Raw genomic sequence first — 22,085 nt, 5'->3', positions numbered from 1 at the left:
TTGGGACAACTGTCTGAGATTCAGAGATCTCCAGTTCAGCAGATAAATGAGTCTCATTAGGAAGAGACTCTTTCTCAGCACCAAAGACGGATGTTTGATCTGACACCTGAGACGCCATCTCTTCAGTTTTAGACAGATCTGACTTTTCGTCCTCACTATCAGAACCAAAGTCGATGACTAAATCATAATCCATTTCAACGGGGTTGACACATACGTCGTGCCAGCAGATGTTTTTGCTGTTCATCAATTCAGCGAAAGTAAGGGGTTGTTCTGCCTTACTTGGGCGTTGAAAATCAACAAATTCCTGCTGAACCGTCTGAGGTCTTGGGACAACTGTCTGAGATTCAGAGATCTCCAGTTCAGCAGATAAATGAGTCTCATTAGGAAGAGACTCTTTCTCAGCACCAAAGACGGATGTTTGATCTGACACCTGAGACTCCATCTCTTCAGTTTTAGACAGATCTGACTTTTCGTCCTCACTATCAGAACCAAAGTCGATGACTAAATCATAATCCATTTCAACAGGGTTGACACATACGTCGTGCCAGCAGATGTTTTTGCTGTTCATCAATTCAGCGAAAGTAAGGGGTTGTTCTGCCTTACCTGGGCGTTGAAAATTAACAAATTCCTGCTCGATGACTAAATCATAATCCACTTCTACTTGGTTGACCCACATGTCGTACCACGACATATTTTTTCTGTTCGTCATTGGAGTGAAAAAAAGGGTTTTTTCAATCTCACTTGGGTGTCCAAACACAGTGGTGCGTTCTCAGCAAGAGCTCTGACAAGACTGAAGTGGAGCTGCTGCTCGTGGGCCTTTTATAGTCTCGGAATGTACCAAGTTCAAACCCTCCTTTATGATGTAACACACAGATTCAGCTATTGTGTTTGTTATAGTTATTAATATTATTGTAGTTATTATTAATAATATTAATATTATTAATAATTATTATTATATTAATAATAATATTAGTATTAATATTATTATGAATAAAACACACATTAATGAATGGAATCTTCCGGGTTCAAACCCTCCTTTATGATGTCACACAGAGACTCTTCTATTGTGTCTGTATCTGTATCCGGAATGGGCGTGGCATAACCCGGAAGTGGGCGAGGTTTAACCCGGAAGTGGGTGTGGTTTACATCAATATATTATTTTAAGTCTGAAATTGATATGGAATGATCAGAAGTTGATATGTGTATTGTTTATTTGAAAACTATTTGCAGAGCAGCCTCAGAATTGAGATTAAATATTTTTATCACAATAGTTAAGAAACTATTACAGAACAAGTGTTTCAATAAAATCAGAACATTAATATTTAAGTGCATGGATTAATACATCTGAACTCATGCAGTAGGAACTAGGAAATATGAAATGCTAGAACCAGAAACAACTTTATGTATATTTTTTTATTTTAATTTGATTTAACTGATTTTTTTCTTAACGTTCTTGGCATTTTGCCCACACAAAGTTAAACCAAACAATGTTGTTTAAGGTGTGTGTGTCTGAGAAAAATAGAAAAGGTGAGAGGGAGAGAGATGGAGTTTAAAAATAAATAAATAAAAAACCCGACCGGAGCGGAGGTAGTGAGTGACTGATGCAGCACGTCAGCTCTGTCTTGTCAAATGCACCATGTAAGTTACGAAAAAAGTAACTTTAAATATTCAACCGAAAAAGAGGCGAGCAGAAGAAAACCTAGGGAAAACTGAAGAAACGTGAGCAACAGTGAAGCAATCACAGCGAGATCCGTTACTGTCTGTGTGTGTGCGTGGATGAGCCGGACGGACTGCGCTCCTGGCCGGCTAGAGAGTTTTGTGTGTAGGGAGGGGCGGGCGCTCTATGTGACTGGCCAGTCACAGAGCGTGAAGACAGTCAGTTACCCAATGAGGATTTTTCTTCAGCACGATTACAGATATTTACGAGGTTTGCTCGTTTCATGCTCATATTCGTCAAAAATGCTTTATCCGTACCGGATACTCGTCTGAAACAAGTATCCGGCTCATCCCTAAAATAAACAATACACATATCAACTTCTGATCATTCCATATCAATTTCAGACTTAAAATAATATATTGATTTAAACCACACCCACTTCTGGTTAAACTACGCCCACTTCCGGGTTATACCACGCCCATTCCGAGTACAGATACAGATAATTTAGTTGGTTGAACAGATACAGATAATGGTGTACTCGCTCATCCCTATTTCAAACCCTCCCAGCGGGCACGGAAGCTCCTTCCTGGGCCGCAGCCGGCCGGCAGCAGCGGGCCGGCAGCAGCGGGGTATTCGTAATTTGGCATATAAGTCACTTTGGTATATGAGTCGCAGGACCAGCAAGACTATGAAAAAAAGTGTGACTTATAGTCCGGAAAATACGGTACTTAATGATAAATGATAAATGACCCGCACTTGTATAGCACCTCTCAGAGTAAGGACTCCAAAGCGCTTTACACTTCAGTGTATCATTCATCCATTCACACACACATTCACACACTGATGGTGATGAGCTACAATGTAGCCACAGCTGCCCTGGGGCGCACTGACAGAGGCGAGGCTGCCAAGAATGGGCGCCACCGGTCCCTCTCACCACCACCAGCAGGCAAGGTGGGTTAAGTGTCTCGCCCAAGGACACAACAGCAGAATTCTCTGTCCGGAGCCGGGATCGAACCTGCAACCTTCCGATTACTGGACAACCCGCTCAACCTGTTGTACTTAAAGGGTAGTATTAATCAAGAATTACATTTTAACAAAAGTGAGAAAAGCTTAAAACTTGAAGGATACAGTGATGCTGACTGGGCAGCTGATAAAGACAACAGAAGAAGTACTACAAGATATGTGTGGCAAGGTGGAGAAACGAGGGCCCGGGCGGGATTCCCAGACTCCCTGGTGAGAGTCACACACGCTAACCAGTCAGCCAAAGGGACATCCCCTTCGCCAAGTAGCCAGGGCGCATGATCAATCGGGACACTCTGACAGGATGCTCACACTGCCACATATTGTTTTAGTCTATTTGAAAAGGGTCTGATTATATCATGGAAAAGTAGAAAACAACCTACAGTTGTGCTATCAACACGTGAAGCCGAGTATATGGCATTAGCTGCCACAACTCAAGAGAGTATATACCTTGTACAGCTACCTAAAGGGATAGATAGTTGTAACAAACATGTACCCATCAGAATATACGGAGAAAACCAGGGGGCAATGGCATTATCCAAAAACCCAGTATCCAGACACAGAAGCAAACATATAGATATTAGATATCATTTTGTACGATCAGCATACAAACGGAATGATAAACATCGAGTATTGCTCTACAGAAAACATGGCTGCTGATGTATTCACAAAGCCAGTACCAAAAACAAAGTTTGAGACTTTTAAAGAGTACTTGTTTGGAAAATAATGTGAACTGAAAAGACGTGATGTACTGAAGATGCAAACGAAAAGGTGAAGAAAGAAAAACAAAAAAGAGAAAAAGTAGAGGAGGCTAAGTCTGTTCTTCTCTTTTTTACGCGCTTTATTGAAATTTACGTCGTATGTGTATTACTCATTTGTTATTTAGTACAATAGAGAATCACTAGACATGCCTTTGAGTTGGAGTGTTGAGTATATTGTGTAACAAAGGCATGTCACGTGACTCGAGTGATGACATCACATGAACTGTGCGAGCACCGGAATGCTATTTCAGTTGAGCATGCGCAACAAACGATCTGTGTGTTCTCTAACTCAGACCAAAAGGAGAAAGATGGCTATCTGTGTTTTTTTCCTCCGGTGATTGTTAGCGGCTACACTGTTCAGCTAACCACTTTGATGGCAGGTAGCACGCTGAAAGATATCTAACGTAACAGAAACGTACAATCCTGGAAAAATCTCATCCAATCAAAGTGCACATCCTGTTCTCAATAATTGCATCAAAATCCCTCCATCAAACTGTGTGTGTGTGTGTGTGTGTGTGTGTGTGTGTGTGTGTATGTGTGTGTGTGTGTGTGTGTGTGTGTGTGTGTGTGTGTGTGTGTGTGTGTGTGTGTGTGTGTGTGTGTGTGTGTGTGACATGATCGAGGTGCATGGTGCCACTAATATTAAAAGGAGATTAAATAGGTTCTTAAAGGTTCTAAAACAAGGCAAGCAGTGCGACACCCAAAGCAAATTAAAAAGGGAAATTTATTACAAAACCCTGATAATGACGCCAAGGAAAAAAAAACAGCGTTCAATCAAGTGTGCGCAGGGCCTCAAGGGACAAGGTGGTCCAGTCCGGCCCTGCTGAGCTCTCGACCAGGAAACCTCCAAGGCCGGCGTCATCGTCCTCACGGAGCCACAGGATAACGTCACGGCGGGTCTACTCCTCCGCCCGGCCACCGTGGGCACACAAAATTCTGGCAGTAACAGGTCCTCGGCACCAGACCACACACAGAGCCACAGCAACTCCAAACACTGCCAGGCACTGCTCGATACTAAGAAGCGGAGGCAGAGTAACTCTGCCTGCCTGCCGTGTTGCGCTCTGTGCCCTGGCTTCTCCGGCCGCAGATCTCCCTCCGCTGCTGCTGCTGCCCTCCGTGCTGCTGGTGAACCCCCTCCTCGGTCCGAGACCCCAATCGGACTCAGTGGCACCTGTACGCGCGCCGCACATGTGTGGAGAGAGGGACACCCACGCTCCTCCGCACTCGGCCGCCGTCCATCCTCCAGGACTGCGCTCCGGGTGCTCCTCTGTTCCGGCGGGGGGGTTCAGGCACATGTGTCCTCAAGACACCATCCGGGGTGCGTCTCTGCCTCTTAGCGGTGTAGTGAACCTGGGAAGGCTCTGCCAATTATGTAGAGTAATGGTTTAGGCTCTTTTATGAAAGAGGAACCATTCTACATATTAATTTGAGATATCAATTTTAATAAATTAATAACCAAATTTTATAGTTTTAAGAAGACTCAAAGGTTGTTTTCATCGATAAACTGTCGATAATATCCGTGGGTCTGTGTTTCAGTTCAATGAAGAGACAAGTTTGAAAGTTAAAAGATTTAATTCTTCAAATTAAACTAATAATTTTGAAATGACAAGCATAGGAAACAACAATCAACATTGGCAACTTTGTTGAACAATCTTTAACAGTTGATATTGTAAACTTGCTCAAATAGACCTTGTGTTGAATGTGTGAAAATTGGAAATGCGGTGAGATGAATGCGTGTGTGCGTCTGATTTTGCTTCAGGAAGAAACAGGTGTCTGAGTGAAAAGTGATGGTTTGAATAAACTTAGGTTTCGTTGGAAAAGATGCATCAAACGCTATCTATTGTGTTCTGCCTCACCGTACGAGGACCCTCGTTCAGATCCGGAACGTCCCAGGAGAATGTTTCATCCAGGACACACCTTGGCTGGCAGAGAAGACGAAGGTGTGCTGCGACCCGGTCCAGAGATGACCTCGGTACACGTGATGATGAAGCGTTTGCAGATGCGCTTTCTTAAGTTTAAATTACTCAGAAAATCAAAGACTCTGGACGAGTCTGCGTTAGCGGTTGCAATTCAGCTATTCCTGTCTGGCTTGGCAGGAATAGCGTGAGTGGGGGAGAAAGGAGCCGCAGCCCCGTTCCCCGTTGGCGTTGTTCACAAGTCCTCCCTCTTTTGTTGTCAAACACCGAACTGAATCATGAACTGAAAACTTACCAAAAGCCTTTCTCTTCTCGAAGCAAACGTGTGCGTCAGAGCAAATGTGTTTTGGAATTTACTGTGAGAGTTTGTGTGTGTGTGAGTGTTTGAGTGAGTGTTTGAGTGTGTGAAGGTCGTTACCAAACATCCTCAAAACATTATTTAATTAAGCATTGATTCATTAGTTATTATGATTACCCAAAGCATAATAATCATTCATTTGATTAAAACACATTTATAATGAGCAAAGTGATAATACTGATCATTTAACAACCTAAAATAAAGGAAAGGAAGTTTAAGACTTTGTTATGTTATGACTAGCTTTTCCATGGGAACACATCTTCTGGCACTGCAGGTGTTCAGATGTTATGGTTTCTCCCAGACTCGCTGGCGTTCAGGTCTTAATCTGTGGGTGAAAGTTCTCAGCGACCCAGCTTTGACCCAGCCGAGTCAAATGAAACCTTTGGCACAGAAAACCCATATTTCCTCACGTTATAGCGGGCTCTCCTGTCTGCCATCCTAGTTGTCTCTCCCTTGGTCCACGCATTCCTCCCTTTAAATAAAACCTGTCTGCCCTCGCCGTTTCTGTCTGAAGAGCACACACACAATCGGTTCATCAGTTATCCAGCTGTATGGCTAAGATTACGAGCTTGTTTAAGGTCTTTGGCTCTTCTAGAACTCTCAGACAGTTCTTTACCTGAAAAAAGACACTTTTCAGGGACAATTCCTACCTTTTGTTTACCTCCTCACATTATTAGTCAAAGTCAAAGTCATTTATTGTCATTTCTACCACATGTGGAAGACATACAGAGAAACGAATAGAGTAATGCATATGAATTATTTGATGGTATGAAGCCATTTCCTGTCATGCTTGCAAGTATTCCTGCCCATTATACAGATTTGTTATTTTAAAAATACTGAGAGGCACAATTTCAAACTGTCAGACTTCATTTTGGTATTTTCCAATAGTTATTGTTATTAAAACAATTCTAAATACAGAGTTTTATCGATCCAAAGTGTGAAATGTGAGTTTTACATATTTATTTAGAGTTTCAAGTAGCTGTAGTTAACTTTTCCTTCACACAAGTTGAACCTGATTGCATCAGAAGAAAAATACATTTATTTTAGTCGACTAAAAGAAGACTGAAACTAAAATAAATTGGAAGGCTAAAGTGTGACTAAAATTTAAGAGAATTTTAGTCAAAGACACTGCTCTCAGGAAGGATAAGGCCATTTAGCACAGTTTAATGTGAAGTGGATGTAGAATCATTGTGGCGGGGAGGAAACCAGGCCGGAGGACTACAAGGACGAGGAGAGGTGAAAGCTGACGGTGGTAGCAGGATGAATTCAGTTTTCTTCTCTTTCCAAGATGGCAGCCCTACCAGTCTATTGTTTATCTGTTAGGCTGTGTCCGAATCCAGAGGTAGGATGCTTGTAAGAGCGCATTTTGAGGTCGATGACGTCAAAGCGCAGCGACGAGTACTGTCCGAATTCCAAGAATCCTCATTCTCGCGTCCTCAAACACGTCCTCGCTCCACCCACATTTCGCGGATGGGTCGGATGGATCCTCACAGGAGCAAGGGTATCCCAGCATGCTTTGCGCGCCGGCCGCTGGACTCGACACTCGCAACAACGGCGGACGGAGCGGGACAGCAGTACAGCTTAAAATGTAAGTTAGTTAAAAAAATAGCGGTCAAAAAATAAAATACGTGTTTGGGCACTTTTGGTTTGTTTTTTATATAAGATCTAATACCGCAAATAGTTTTTTTCATGTAATTTAAGGCTAAAACATGCCCCACCGAAAACCAGCTTGAATGTTTAATAGGAAAAAACCACCGTAAACTAGCTTGATCCCAGCAGCTTTTTAAAAGAAAATAGCGGTAGAAAACTAAGCTGAAAGCGGTTCTGTTTATAGACATTTTTTGTTTGTATAAGTACATTTTAAGCAGAAATCAGCGAGAACGAGCTTGTATGGTGGTCCCGTCATAATTCCCGTGTGTGTGTGTGTTTATTTAGCGAATAAAGCTTCTCATCATTTGTTTTAAGGTTAACACCCCACCGTAAACATGCTTGAAAGTCTAATAGGAAAAAACTCACCGTAAAAGAGCTTGCATCTTATGTAATCATGTAACGAACGCCAAAAATAACGAAAACTAAGTTTAATGTTTATTTAAGTTAATTTTTAAGAAACCACGTTACTGATTTAATGTTTTTAATTTCATTTTAGGCAGAAAAAAACACTGAACACAATTTTCATCTCCCATTTTGATAAATTAAAATATTGTTTATTGCATGTTTTATCAACTATGATTTATAATCTGACTTTGTTCTTCTATTCCTCTCAATTCTCATCCAGAACCAGTACCTTTAAGGAGCATCTGTAATTTCATTATGCCCACAGTGTTCTCTGTTGTTAAATGACAATAAAGCCTTGTAATTCTAATTCCCTTTGTCTGTAGGACTGCAAGTATCCTGGGTCGGGAGAGGGAGTCAGTGGAAAGCCCACTGCTGAAACCTGGCCCTGGTTTGTCCCCATGGACGAGGTGTTGGGACAGAGGCCTTCCACTATGCCTCCTGTCCTTATTGCTTCCATTCCCGAGGACACTCCAGGGCCAAGTGCAGCAGTGGGTGAGACAGAGGACAGGGAGAGTGGTGGAAGGAAGCCGGACTCCTCATCAGGGAGAAAAAGGAGAAGGGCTGATGAGCTCCTTGACCTGATCAGGGAGGACATGAGACAACAGAGGGAAGCGGAGGAGAGGAGACAAAGAAGGATGGACAGATTTTTAGCATTGACAGAAAGGATGGCAGAGAAATTGGGTTTTTTTCTTTTAGTTTCTTCTGGTTCAGGTTCTATATATGTGTTTGAATGTTTTTGTTATTTGTTTAAATGCAATAAAATTTCTATTAATTGATAACTATTTTTTGATCATTAACAGTTTTATTATTCAGTTTTTAACAAGTAACAACATAGTAAATAAATTGTAAGGGAACACTGTAAGGAATAAAAGTAAAGATAAAAGTAAAATATATACAGTAAACTTGGAAAGCAGGGAGTCTTTGGCGGTGTTGCTAAATCTACTAAACATGGATCGAGGTGGATGGAGTGCAGGAACCGAGATCCGTGGCTGAACGTTTCTGGTTGGCAAGTGGAACATCAGACAGGGTGATCTGCAGAGGGTGCTTCTGGATGCGTCATCTCACTGACCACTGCATCGTCCATCAAAAGGGTTTGCTGGGCTGGCTCACTCGACGGCTGTCACATCACTAACATTCAGATATATGCAAAAAAGGAGATCATGAGTATGATACTTGTAACTCTAGCAGATAACAGGACTAAATGATTTTTAAACTTTAAATACAAAGGCCAGTGACGTTTATTGAGCCGTCGCAGCGCCTCAAAAACCACAAATAAAATTAAATATTGCTGTGGATCCATTTTCAACGTCGCTACCAGCTTGTTAGCCTGTTTGCCACCATCACGGTAGCTAGGCAACTAGACCTGGGGGCGGGAATAAAAACGAGGCTAGTACTGTCCGAATTCAGAGCCGCTGACTTCCGGTTTTAGCGGTCTTGCATGGACCAGGCCTTGCTAGACCGGCGACGACCCTTACTCACAAGCATCCTACCTCTGGATTCGGACACAGCCTTAGTCCCTGACTGTTATACGTTTTTGTGTTTGTGTGCTCTAATAGTTAATACTTTCTTTCCATTTTTTTTAAATTTATAGTAGATGTTATAATTAAAATTGTCAATATTTTTCTGGAGTTTTTGATTCATGCAATTTGGAAGATGATCCTGGATTCTTTCTCCACCTCAACCTTTGTTGATGTAATGATTTAAATTACATGTTATTTAAAAAGCCATTAAGGCGTAGGATTCCATAGGAAATATGAAATCCACCTTATGGATCTGTGAGGTTACTTTAAACCAGAAAATTTGAACTTTTTAATGCAGGGATTAGATAACAGCTTTGTATTCACTCAGAGACAACAGAAGAGAGAGAGTCAAGTTTAAATATTTAAAAATTTATTAAAAACAAATTAAACTAGACTGACTTTAAACACTAAATGTATGGTGTAACTAATGTGGATGAGACGGTGAATGGATGACGTGTGATGTTGATCAGAACCAGCAAATCCGAAGAAGCGATTAGTTCTGATGGGAAATGAAGGTGATGTCTTCGCGTTAACCTTTGGTTAGGAGGTCCATAAACACATGAGACACCATTTGCCGGTCTACATACCCTGAGTGGAAGTCCCCGTCTAGATCAGGAGGTGTAAAGGTCCAGCTTGACCTTATGGAGCCGAAGCATGTAGGAAAAGCCACGGCAATTGACCACCCGTCCTGGGATACCTCCGGGTCACGACAATTTGTTGGCGTCTGTTGAGACCCAAGCCAAGCCAAGCCAAGAGAAACCACTGTCCTATGGGAGAGGACTTCTCAGAAGTCCCACCCACCCGAAAGGGTTGTGTCAGAATTGCAACCAAAAACTCAGGGATTGCAAAGGAGAAAGCCAGACATTGTAAGTGCAACTCTGGTAGTGAGAGCAAAGCTGTGAGCAGCGAGAATGAAACTAAGGAAACTGATAACAAAAACACATAGAGGCAAACAGAAAAAGGAAACATACTTTGTTACTCATTTTAAGAAGTTGATTCAGATAGTAAGTTTTCTTTTGAAACAATTTTTTTTTCTCAATGTCTTAATATTTGTTTGATCTTCAAAGTGTTTTTCTTGATCCTATTGGCACAAATCTAATCCGATACAAGTATATGTCCAGGACCGGGCCTCATCAGAGGATGAAGCCCAGACCCCTGGAAGAGGGCTTCCCCCACCCCCAGCTATCCCCCCGGTGAGGAGAAGGTTCATCCTCCCCAATAACCTGTACCTCTGCCTGACCTGACCAATTACCACGTAATGGAAATCTCAACAAATACTACAGTAACATGTGTATAGTAAATGGGTTTGAGTGTAGCTGATCATGTAAGTGTGGTGTTTCAAATGTGATACGTTAGGAAATTTACAAAGGTTAATGAGGCAGTTACATGGAGAAAAACACTTCTGGAGCCATTACGTCACTGTTGAGGTCAATAATTGCATTTTGTAAACTGTTATTCTTCTTCCTCTCCCTCTTCTACACACTCTTCCAGCATGTCATGACCCTGGAGACATCATTGTGGCAGGCCATTGACCTGCAGGGTCACCAGGAAACCCAGGGGGTTCCAGTTCCAACTCTCTCTTCATCTGGTGGGATGATGAGGGAGGAACCGGCTCTCCAGGTGCCTACAGTTTGCCCTAACTCCTCTCCAGGGCAGTGGCAGCAGAGGGATGACACGACATGTAAGGTTTTTATGGTTTACACTCACCCAGTCCTCACATGCCAGTTAGAGTATACGAACACACATGATCCACGCATACATACTAATATAAGATGGTTTATAAAGCTAAACACACATACACACAACATGTAAATGCAAAAAAATGCTTTTCAGCTCTCCTGCATGAAGTCCTGGTGAAACAGGAAATAATCCTGCAGCGCAGCCTCACCAAAATGGCGCGGGACCTTTTTGTTCCTGTTGCTGCTCTTCAGGGCCTGACCACAGGGGGAAGTGTGGAGACCAGGCACCACGGCATCTTCCCCTTGGCAGATGTTCAGGCCCTGATGGCCCTGGAGAGGGAGCTTGGAATCAGTCCAACATTGGCTCATGAATTGGTGAGCTGTTTTCTGTTCTTTACAACAAAGTTTTAGACAATGCATTTTGGCATGCACATCCAATTTGTGTGTTGTTCAATATCTTAAAGTGGTAGATATGCCAAAGGAGTTAAAGGACTGCTTGTGCAGCCAACGAGCTCCACCCAATTATTTGCGCCCCCCCACGTTTCAGGTCTCTGCCCTTCATCAGGCAACCACGAAACGCCAAATAAATAAATAGTGGAGCACAATGGCTATCCAGGCTTTTCTCTAAGTTTGTATAATATTTGTTTGAAAATTCAATGAAAATCAATCTTTGTTTGAAAAATTAATGAAGATCAATTTTTCTAATTTTAGGGTTCAACACTGGACCTTGCGGGGGGATCCACAGTAAAGGACACTGTGCGGTGGGTCCTCAAAGGAGCCATGACTAATGCCCTCACCAAGGGAATTACTTGGCGAGGGCAAAATGGGAAGGTGGCCTTTGAGAGGCTCCACCTAAAAGGCATTGTAATTGGTAAGTTTAATCACAACAGTAACACGACTGTTCTATCACACAGCTGATAAAATCATAGTTTAGGATAAAATTATTAGCCACCCATGACAATCACATTTCTTTTCTAAGTCAAAATACTTATAGTCTTAACAACTTGTTTGCGAAATGGCACGCAGTGCGCCTGTGAATGTCACAAGCCTCGTAATTATAACACCACGCTATCGCTGGCTTCAAGACAGCTATTGCCACTTTGCCCGCAATGTGACGCGTTCTTCAGGGTCAACTCTCGCTCGTAAAATTCTTGTTTGGCTTTAGTGTCAGGAAAGAACCGCTGGTTTGTGTTTGGTAAAGTATACTGTGGCAGTGTAAGTACTAAGTGACTATGATGATTTAATGTTGGAACTTTGGCTGTCACTTTCAACCTCAGATGATGAGATGCATCCATTAACTAATGCAAAACTGACTTTTTAACTAGCCAGTTACTTAGCCCACCACAGGTCTCTTTTGCATGGACTGTTGCGTCATCCTTTTTTAAGTCTTTCTCCATGTGTATGCCTTTATTGTCAGCTGCAGTGAGAAGGAATCCGGTCTGTGTGGCATCTACGGAGGCAGAAATTATAAATACAATTAAAAATCGGTTCTACTGGGCTGGGGATAGGGACGGAAGGCGCAAAAAGAGAATGCCCACCCAACCAACCCCTCAACCAGCCCAGGACTCAGTCCAGGACTGACTTAAAAAAATAAATTAATTAAATATTCAAATTTTACTCTTGTTTGGTTTTATGTTAATGCACCACGTACACACAGTAACCTAGGCTATTTCACAAGGCTATTTAACTGAGGCAAAAAATCTGAATCTTCTGTACAAGGACATTTTATAGTCTATTAAAATGTTAAATAAAATTTAGCATAAGGTTCAGAATAAAATGCAATCTTTTGGTAAACGTATGGCTAATTATGGATATGTTATGGTTCATATTTGGCTTTATTATGGGGTTTTGGGATGGTTATGGCTATGCTTTGGAAAGCCACATTTTATTTTGGGTGATCTTTTTGCAAACTTATGGTTACACTTTGATATCCTTTGGCCATTTTGTGGTGTTTTGGGGTTCTTTTGGTATAGTTATGGTTGTGCTTTGGAATTCCACAATTTATTTTGGAAGAATTCTGGCCTTGCCTTATTTGGGCCATGTCTGGCCCATCATTCCACCCAAAAGAGTACCAAACTGGCATGCCAAACTAGTGCCAAAAATGATTCTGGCAACCTTTTGACAAACCATAATTCTATTTTGGCGTGCCTAATTTGGGCCATATTTGGCCCATCATTCCATCCAAAGAGTACCAAGACTGGCTTGCCAAACTAGGGCCAAAAAGAATTTGCTATCTGGGGACGAGTTAAAATGTCTGCTAGTTAGTTACACAAGGATCATTCCTAATGTGCAGTTACTACTACTTAAAAGAAGGGAGATGTAAAAGCCTGGCCATTCCGGCCACCGTAGTGTGAGAAGACAACCTCACGCGAGATTGGTATGTGGAGGGAGAATAAAGATGGCTGAATAAAGCACAGACTAAGACCGGGCTCCGTCATGATCAATGATCATTCTTATTCATCTATATGAAAAAACACAACAGTGGTATTGTTTTATTTGCCTTCGAAATACAAGTTTGTCTTTTCTAGCTGTCATTTTTACTCTAACCGGAAAGGAGACAGTCGCACTCCGCTTTCGCGGATGTGACGTAGCGCCGTACGTGCAGCCCTTTGTATATGTACAGTCTATGCTTTGAACACAGATATGCAAATGGCAGCTCCGGTGTTACAGCAAAATCTCCACCGGTCTTAAAGGGTTATCTTTTTTCTCCGTTTTGTTAATGTATGAATCAAAGTGGGCTTTTTTATTATTATTTTTTTTATATTAAGCATTTCACATATTTCTAAACAATGCAGTAAGTTAGTGAGTCCGTATGTAACTCACAACCTACAGAACCTCATATAAATATATATTTTCATCAGGTTCCTGATACTGTTTTGGGTTCTTAAAGTGTGACCGTTTTTTAAGAAAATGTAGGCCGTACCATCGACATGGGCCGTAGATGGTCTCTGCGCGGTTCACATAAAACTACAATACCCAAAGCAGCACGCGCCCTTCTCCATCGCACATGCGCAGTTGCTTGTTCTACTCTAGACAGCTGTAGGAGAAAATGGCAGCGTTCATGCTAGGACAGCAGGTAAGACATTCAAATGCTTTTCATAAATCGAATTATTTCAGTTGACTTCTAAGTGATAACGTGGAAGCTTAAAACCACGTGCAAGCGATTCGTTATTTCATAAACCAAATGACAACAGCAAATGTTCACAAAACGCACACGAGGTTTTGCACTTGAATGACTGCTAACGTCTTAGCTTTTGAGCTAACTGACTTTACCGTAAGACGGATCAAATCGGCTAAAGTTGGCCTGTCTTTTTGTGTCGAAATAGCTTTTAAACATAACTATGTTTCTTTTTTTAGGCCCGCCAGTTGAGCACGTCTGTGATCAGACCTGCAGCGAAACTGGTTAAGGTAAAAAAAAAAAAAAAAACGCTCATCGTGGTCATGCTACAGAAATAAAGTGTTTACCTTAATGTATGGGTTCTTTCTAGCCTCCCATCCAGGTGTATGGAGTGGAGGGCCGTTATGCCACTGCTCTGTTCTCAGCTGCCAGTAAGCAGAGCAAACTGGACCAAGTGGAGCAAGAGTTGGGAAAAGTTTCTGTGAGTTTTGGAAACGGAAATGTGCTATTTAGATTAGTGGATAAAATGCTTAAAAGGATCAAAAATAGTCTGTTTGTTCTCAGTTAATTCCAAGATGACAAGTTTGTACAACTTTTAAAGGTTATCTATTGAAACATAGGATGTAATCTAACTTTTAATTTGCGTAGCTCCAGTCTTATCAGGCATCTTAATCAGACTTATTCATACAGACGAGTATGAATTAATTTTTTGTGTCATCTTTCTTTTTCTGTAGACCATGATCAAGGACCCCAAGATGTCCAGCATTTTAATGAATCCTCATGTGAAGCGCAGCATCAAGCAGAAGGCTTTCAGCGATGCTCTTACAAAGGCTAAAGTTTCACCAATCACTGTCAACCTGATCAGTGAGTGGTCCTAGATAAAGGCTCTAGAGTATGGGTGTGCAGTCCTGGTCCTAGAGCTCTACTGTCCAGCATGTTTTAGTTGTTTCTTTGCTCCAGCACACCTGATTTTAAACAGCTGGTGATTAACAGGCTTCTGTAGAGCTTGATGAGCTGGTGATTTAACCATTGAATCAGGTACGTTGGAGCAGAGAAACAACTAAAATACACTGCCCCACCAAAGGTCACTCACTCTAATATTTTATTGGACCCCCTATAGCTTGGATTGTGGCATGCATTCGCCGTGGCGTTTCGGTAAACTTCTGCAATGTCACAAGATTTATTTCCATTTTTCACCAAGATCTTGCATTGATTATGGTAGTCTGACTGCTGCACAAAGGCTTCTCCAGCACATCCCAGTGATTCTCAGGGTTAAGGTCTGGACTCTGTGGTGGTCAATCCATGTCTGAAAATTATGCCTCACTATTTCACAGTTGGAGCCGGATGAATTCTGGCATTGTCATCTATGCCCGTGTCGTCAGAGAAGAAAAAAATCCTTTTGTTTGTTAAATTCAGGTGGTGGCATTTTGTGGCCAGGCAGTGTATGTTGAATAGAGAACCCCCAGGACCAGGATTGGGTACACCTACTTATAGTCTAGACCGCAGTATGTTGTGTTATCAAATGGATCCGCCATGGTTGGATGCCAACGGTGATTTACGAGGGTATTGAATGGACCTCAAAAGTGGCGACTGAATTATTTTTCTGCCGGTTTAACCTGGCATCTGCTAGTCCAAGCCCAGCACACACCCAGGTGGGCCTCATAGGAAGCAGTTTTTACAATGTTTAGCGTTGGCTGTCTTACGGATCGATTCTGCTGCTGTTCATTGATTTAAACAAGTTTCCGACTTGGCCATAATTCACCCTGCTGGATTTATTCCATTATCTGATGAACAATGTTTCACTTTACACTGGAGCTTGCTGCTGATTTTAAACAAAACTATAAACGTTTGAATCTCTACCAGTTTGTTGTTGCCGGCTGGGTCACTGGGCTCAGCTGATACTCACACCAATAAGATGTCTCGTAACATTTTTAAAGGCTGCTGGTCCATTTGACTGCTGCTGTCCAGCGCCGTCTGTCTCCATCAGTTATTCAATATGACAAGTTGGGTTTATATCCTTGTCTGTTCGTGCAGCAAACTGTTTTTACTGCGAAACTCCCAAAAATAAAAGCAATAAAATGCTACAAACTAGCTTGTTTTAGACTAGCCTAACGAAGTTTTAATGGATGTAAACAGGTCCTTCAACGTCCATCATGGAGAAACGGGCACTCCCATGAGTATTGAGCAAAGAGTCAACATTGAAAAATAACTACTATGGTTTCTGTCTCCTCAAATTGAGATGAATTAAAACTTAGTGGCAGCTAATTTGAACAAGTAGATTTGGTGAAAGACTTTCTGCAGACTAGTTTTGTATGAAGACTAGGTTAAACCATAGCATCCATTGATGTAACACAGTTCAGTATCAGGTAGTGAGGGTGAGATGAAGCCTCATGATGAGCTGAAGCTTTCCACCCAACTGGTCGACTCTTGATTCAAGGCACCGTGATGATTCAATCGCTCTATTGTGCCATCAAGAGGACGATTCGGGTAAAACTGTAAACCTTTAAACTGAAAAAATAAAGCTTATGATGGCAATCTATTCTTAATATTGTCTTGAACTGGCATTTGAATATACTGTCTGGTCCAAAAGAGGGAGGGAACTAACAGGACATAGGGTTTCAACAGCACAATGTGACAGGGGAGTCGGCAGTGTTTAGCTGCCCCTTTTATTTCAAATCCAGCGCAAGCCAGTTCCTGAATCGGTCACATGGTACGGACTGCCAACGAGGCCTCAAACATCACTGCTTACGTAATCAACACAAGCCTCGATATGCGCTTCACAAAAAATCTTCCTGGACACTCGCTTCGAAGCATCGACACATCACTAGTGTCAGGAGGTAGCTCTGGTTCAGTCAAATATGCTTTACTCTTCCCCAACAGGATATTCTTCTGCGACTAAAGTGTTAGTTTTGTGCAAATAGTCGCTGGAATGTCAACAATATAGGAGACTCAAGTTAAAGGGGATATTCCATCTAAAATAGAAATTTTGTGTCTTGACATATTTTCCAGTGTTGGCTAAGTGGAGAAAAAAACAAGTTTGAACCAGTCCAGTCACTCTCCTGACCTGACTACTCGTTTAGCTTTAGCTTAGCATAAAACACAGCAAGCCCTCCACTCAACGGTCGAGTCTGTCCTGCATGCTTTTGTTTTATCACGGCTCGATTACTGTAATGCACTCTGTTTTGGGCTGAGTCAGGCAGCAATTAAATGATTGCAGTTAGTGCAGAACTCTGCAGCTAGATTCCTGACAGGCTCGAAAAAGACAACACGTTACTCCTGTCCTGGATTCCCTACACTGGCTTCCTGTGGCTTACCGGGGGAAGTTTAAAGTTAGGTTTGTCTTACGGGCCCTTCACGGTGGTGCCTCACCATATCTGGCTGGGTTGCTACAGATGCATGCCCCTACACACTCCCTTTGCTCGGCTGATCAGGATTTGCTCCTCGTCCCACAAACAAGGTTCAAAACAAGAGGTGATGGGGCCTTTTCGGTCCTTGCTCCAACACTGATAGCAAGTGGGAGCTCTTTCCACTAATGGTCCCCATCACTGCAGGTCTTCAAGAGTTGATTGAAGACTCATTTTTATCGTTTAACTTTTATATAATGTGGACTTTTAGATTTTTATCATATCTTTTATTACATCTGTCTTATCATTGTAGTCATTTTTAATGCAGTTTTTCATCTGTCTTTTTGCTCTTTTACTGTTTTTTTATGTCACGTTTAGCGCCTTGTGTTCCTGTAAAGGCAGTGGAAGGCGCTATACGAATAAAATTTCATTGTGTGGATCCGACTAGCATTGGGAGTAAAGCAATTCTCTCACATGCACATGCAAGCTACAATCTCTCCTTTGCAAATGTGATGTGCTTATTTTTTTCCATCACTGTCATGTGTGTATGTGCGTGTGTGTGTTTTATGCCAGTTCCCTAACGTGTGCTCTGTGTTTACAGAAGCAGGTCTCTTTGGGGCTGCCAGCGGAGGCTTACAGCTGTGCTTTGCCATAAAGTAGTCCCATGTCCTAAATGGCGCCTGTGATTCCTTTATGTTACTAATGATTTCCACTTGCAGTCACTATGAGTATTTAGGTCACCAAGCAGAATTGGGATCACTTTTGAGTGATTTTAAGGACTTTTTTTTTTACTCACAATGCTAGTTGGGTCCATTCACTCACTGTGTTTTATGCTAAGCTAAAGCTAAAAGTAGAGCCAGGTCAGGGGAATAACTGGGCTGGTTACAAATAGTTTTTTCCCCACTTATCTAACTCTGGGAAATATGTCAAGACATAAATTTTCAATTTTGGGTAGAATGCCCCTTTAATGCAGAATACAAAATTAAAGTGAATATTGTAGTAAACCTAAAAGCAATACGTAGAATTGAATATGGTCTGTAAAATGTAAAAAACTAAGTCTAGTGTGCTTAAAATAAGCATTTTTGTTGGAAAATTAACCAAACTAGGTCACAACCCAAAAAAAAAAGCTTGAGACAGTTTAGACAGTTACATATTTTGCAAGAAATGTTTTTTGTTGACTAGAACAAAGTGTATGGCCAGGACATTTCATACTTCATGAACAACTAAATGTACTGAACTGAAGTCCTGATATCACACAATAGTTGTTGGACACCACATGAGACAAAGGTCCTGCTCAGTTTTGAGTAGTTAATATTTTTGCACATGACCTTGATCTTTTGTTTAGCAGGTTTTTCCTTCTGCATACCCAAAGGTGAATGGATATAGCTAAACACATGTCAATCACTGCATTTAACTCTCTTCTGCAGATGTTTTGGCTGATAACGGTCGTCTTACTCTAACTAGTGATGTCATCAACGCTTTTGGCAGGATGATGAGTGCACATCGTGGAGAGGTCATCTGCTCTGTCACTACTGCTAAGGTAAAACATTCCTCAGAATGTGTGATCTACGTCACTTTTACGTTTTTACAGTAGGTGGCTCATGTGCTTTTGTTTTTTCACAGACTTTGGATGAAGCTAATCTCACTGAACTGAAATTGGCTCTAAAGGACTTTCTGCAAAAGGGTGAGACCATCAAGCTGGAAACAAAGGTACAGTTTATCTCAGTCCCATGGATTCAATTTAGTTACCCAAAACCAGGTTGTTTCTACTCATCTGTAATTGACTCTTTTCCCTTTAACAGACAGATCCTTCAATCCTGGGAGGCATGATTGTCAGCATTGGTGACAAATATGTGGACATGTCCACAAAAACAAAGATCCAGAAGCTGACCAAAGTCATCAGGGACACATAAGTCCAGTGGACTTAATTTTGAAAACCTCACCATCAGGGGAAATGTTGATAAAATGATATTCCTACCTGTCCTGGCACTGCCGTTGCTCCATAAGTCCAGTGCCTGTGCTGAAGGTTCATATAGATGTTAATAAAACAACAAAAACTAAGAGTAATCTGTTTTTTGTGTTTATTTTCATTCACACGTTTAATTGTAGACTGTGATTATAATGCATACATAATGGCGTCATTGGTAAGACGTTAGTTATTAGTAACATCAGTAATGGCAAATTTTGTCGTGTTTACGTCACTTTCATCTGCCGCTACGTTTCCTGGAAGTGCAGTTGCGCATGCGTGGTTTGTTTATACCGTTACATTTTTTTTCTCGATGAAAAAATGGCTTCCGCTCACATCTAAACCTTTTCGTAAAGGATTATCTGGATCTGGAATAAACTGCAGAAATCGCTTTTCCAAATAAAACGAAGAGAAACCTCTCGAAGTCGCAGCGGTGTTACGAAGATGTTTTCAGCAGAGAGGAGAAAGGCGACTAAATTCACCATTCCCTGTACTGCAACACCCAACAACAAATGAGGTACGAACGGGTGGTTTACGTTCTGGAAATAGTTGAGCGTGTTCGCTAGCTATTGTTTTTAAAGGGAAAATGCGCCTAAACGCGCTCATTCTCCACAGGGTTGAACAGTTTCTGCGGCCCATGGCAGCTTGGTGCTTCAAAAGCTCGTTTATACTTCTTGGTGCTGCTTCTCCCTCTAATCTAGACATTTCTCCTCCCTTCAACAACAGATCATGATGCATCGCGTGAGCAGCAGCAGCAGTGACTACTGTGTGACTGAGCTGTCAGAGGACTGCCATCCAGCCAGCCACTTTGATTTGTGCAGCACACAGTCTGATAAATTCTACACCTCTCCCACAACCCCTGGTTTGCAGCTGTCCCTGGCCAGCCTCGCCCCCTTGCCACAGGGAATCCACAAAGCCATGGCATGTCAACTGCAAAACTCTCAGATCGACTTCCAGGCTCAGGCAATGAGAATCAGGGCCTCTGAGGGGGATGGCTCCAAGAAAAAGAAAGGTGAATCAAAGTCAGGACGCAGAGGAAGACCATCAGGCACCACCAAGTTGGCAGGATACCGCACAAGTACTGGACGCCCACCTGGGACAACCAGAGCAGCTGGGTTCAAAACCAGCCCTGGACGGCCCCTTGGGACCACCAGGGCAGCGGGGTACAGAGTCAGTCCTGGGAGGCCCCCAGGTAGCATCAAGAGTCTCGAACGTCTCAAGAAGCTGGAGTTTGGGTGTGAAGACGCCAGAAAACTTGACTTGAGTAACTGCAATGTTCCCAACAGACTGGACTTCACCAGCTGTGAGGTTCCTGCTTTTGCGTACACCATGATGGAGACCAGAGACCTCTGTGAGCCTAGCAGCAAAGCAGATGAAACCAGCGAGTAGTTCAGCAGCCATCTGCAACATCTGTACGCATGAGCGTGAGGATGCCTCGAAAAACATTCATAAATGCAGAACATTGTTTTTAACATGTCTGTCTGGTTTCCTTACCCCCCCCCCCCCTTCCTTCAGAAGAGTTAACTAAAGGTTTGCTGCCCCAGACTGGTACCGTGCATGCTTATAAATGTAGGGTAAAAATGTAATTCAAATGTTACAGCTATCTGCTCTTCCAAAACTTTTACTTTTTACATGTTTTCTCATATTGTTTTCCTTTTAAAAAAATTGAGAAGTAGCAAGTAAATCTGACTTCTTTTACTGGGGTAAAACAATATAACTAGCCTATTACTGTATTTTCTGTGATGTCCACTGTGTGCTTTACTTCACAATATAATCTTGCACCAAAGCTAAAATTGGTAACATTTGTAAACTTATCTAGATCACAGTATTTGGAAATTCATTCAGTACTTTGTAAATATAGTTTAGATCATTTATTCCTGAATACGCTGTTTTCACCTGATAGCCACTTCCATATTTGTGTTACTAATCATCATATATATGAAAACAATAACTTTACAAGCTATAAGCACTGTAGAAGGTATGTGTTGTATGTGAAACAACAATAAAGTCTTTTCCACTACTTCCTGCCAAGGTGAAAGTAATTCTCTGTGCAAACACAAGAGGGCGCATGACTGTAGACAATGGTATCTGGAGTACTCAGGTGCTTATTTGATTAACTTAGTAAAAAAATATATTTAGAGTGAATCGACTGGAGATGTTTTAAGTTAAAAGATTTTATTAGTCTAATTGTAAAGGAATTGTCAGTGAAAATGCTAAAAAAAATCTCACTAAAGTTTTCAGATAGTATTTTTGATTGGGTATTTGTGTTTTGGTTGTAAACGAAGAACTGCGCGGCAGCGGCGACCCTTCTGTATCATTTTCACTCACATTTCCGCATTTATATTAACGTTCAGTTCCAGTTTGAGACACGTGAACATAAAAAGACCCGTTTGTGAACTCGTATTTGTAGGGGGAAGCCTGAGTTTTAGTCTCCAGTGGGTCTTTTGTCTTCCCCCGAATGCCTAGCGGCCTGTTTCCTCTTGTCTCTAGAAGACAACATGGCGCTCGGAGTTGTTGGGTCTGACCGGAGAGGCCTGTGTGCTGGCTGAGGAGCGACTTCCTTCCACTCTAGTGCCTTCACTCGGTGACATCTGAGTGAGTCTTCACAAACACTCGTCAGAACAGACACCGCTGCGCTACTGTTATTACTAATACACGTTAATTATTGTCTGTAACTTCACCTGGATTTCC

At 41.9% G+C, this 22,085-nt stretch overlaps 3 protein-coding genes and 1 long non-coding RNA gene across 4 annotated transcripts; all 4 read left to right on the top strand.

Moving 5' to 3' along the window:
- The first annotated feature begins 6,879 nt into the window (after nucleotides 1-6,879).
- On the top strand, nucleotides 6,880-8,546 carry LOC139070326 (uncharacterized). Its single transcript, XR_011520869.1, has 2 exons — nucleotides 6,880-7,300; nucleotides 8,091-8,546. It is a non-coding gene; the product is annotated as an uncharacterized lncRNA (long non-coding RNA).
- Nucleotides 8,547-9,335: 789 nt separating this feature from the next.
- On the top strand, nucleotides 9,336-11,919 carry LOC107375239 (uncharacterized). Its single transcript, XM_054738979.2, has 3 exons — nucleotides 9,336-10,968; nucleotides 11,121-11,341; nucleotides 11,678-11,919. Exons 1-3 carry the CDS (start codon nucleotides 10,674-10,676, stop codon nucleotides 11,882-11,884), a joined length of 723 nt encoding a protein of 240 aa, XP_054594954.2. The 5' UTR covers nucleotides 9,336-10,673; the 3' UTR covers nucleotides 11,885-11,919.
- A 2,017-nt stretch (nucleotides 11,920-13,936) lies between these two features.
- Nucleotides 13,937-19,489, top strand: atp5po (ATP synthase peripheral stalk subunit OSCP). Its single transcript, XM_015943698.3, has 7 exons — nucleotides 13,937-14,042; nucleotides 14,324-14,374; nucleotides 14,455-14,565; nucleotides 14,819-14,948; nucleotides 18,856-18,968; nucleotides 19,052-19,138; nucleotides 19,231-19,489. The coding sequence occupies exons 1-7, from the start codon at nucleotides 14,016-14,018 to the stop codon at nucleotides 19,339-19,341; spliced, it is 630 nt and encodes a 209-aa protein (XP_015799184.1). The 5' UTR covers nucleotides 13,937-14,015; the 3' UTR covers nucleotides 19,342-19,489.
- Nucleotides 19,490-19,696: 207 nt separating this feature from the next.
- On the top strand, nucleotides 19,697-21,414 carry LOC107375255 (UPF0461 protein C5orf24 homolog). The gene is made up of 2 exons (XM_054738980.2): nucleotides 19,697-19,911; nucleotides 20,121-21,414. The coding sequence occupies exon 2, from the start codon at nucleotides 20,124-20,126 to the stop codon at nucleotides 20,781-20,783; it is 660 nt and encodes a 219-aa protein (XP_054594955.1). The 5' UTR covers nucleotides 19,697-19,911; nucleotides 20,121-20,123; the 3' UTR covers nucleotides 20,784-21,414.
- Nucleotides 21,415-22,085: the final 671 nt, after the last annotated feature.

Source organism: Nothobranchius furzeri, chromosome 1, assembly GCF_043380555.1.
Source record: "Nothobranchius furzeri strain GRZ-AD chromosome 1, NfurGRZ-RIMD1, whole genome shotgun sequence".
Lineage (NCBI taxonomy): Eukaryota > Metazoa > Chordata > Actinopteri > Cyprinodontiformes > Nothobranchiidae > Nothobranchius > Nothobranchius furzeri.
Note: the sequence above shows the minus strand (reverse complement) of the source record. Positions and strands in the feature narration are given on the sequence as shown.

Coding starts and splice junctions, on each gene's coding strand:
- LOC107375239 (XM_054738979.2), top strand. CDS start 10,674: ATGGAGAAAAACACTTCTGGAGCCATTACGTCACTGTTGAGGTCAATA. Junction 10,969..11,120: donor GCAGAGGGATGACACGACAT/GTAAGGTTTTTA, acceptor AATGCTTTTCAG/CTCTCCTGCATGAAGTCCTG. Junction 11,342..11,677: donor CAACATTGGCTCATGAATTG/GTGAGCTGTTTT, acceptor TTCTAATTTTAG/GGTTCAACACTGGACCTTGC.
- atp5po (XM_015943698.3), top strand. CDS start 14,016: ATGGCAGCGTTCATGCTAGGACAGCAG. Junction 18,969..19,051: donor GCTCTGTCACTACTGCTAAG/GTAAAACATTCC, acceptor GTTTTTTCACAG/ACTTTGGATGAAGCTAATCT. Junction 19,139..19,230: donor CCATCAAGCTGGAAACAAAG/GTACAGTTTATC, acceptor TCCCTTTAACAG/ACAGATCCTTCAATCCTGGG.
- LOC107375255 (XM_054738980.2), top strand. CDS start 20,124: ATGATGCATCGCGTGAGCAGCAGCAGCAGTGACTACTGTGTGACTGAG.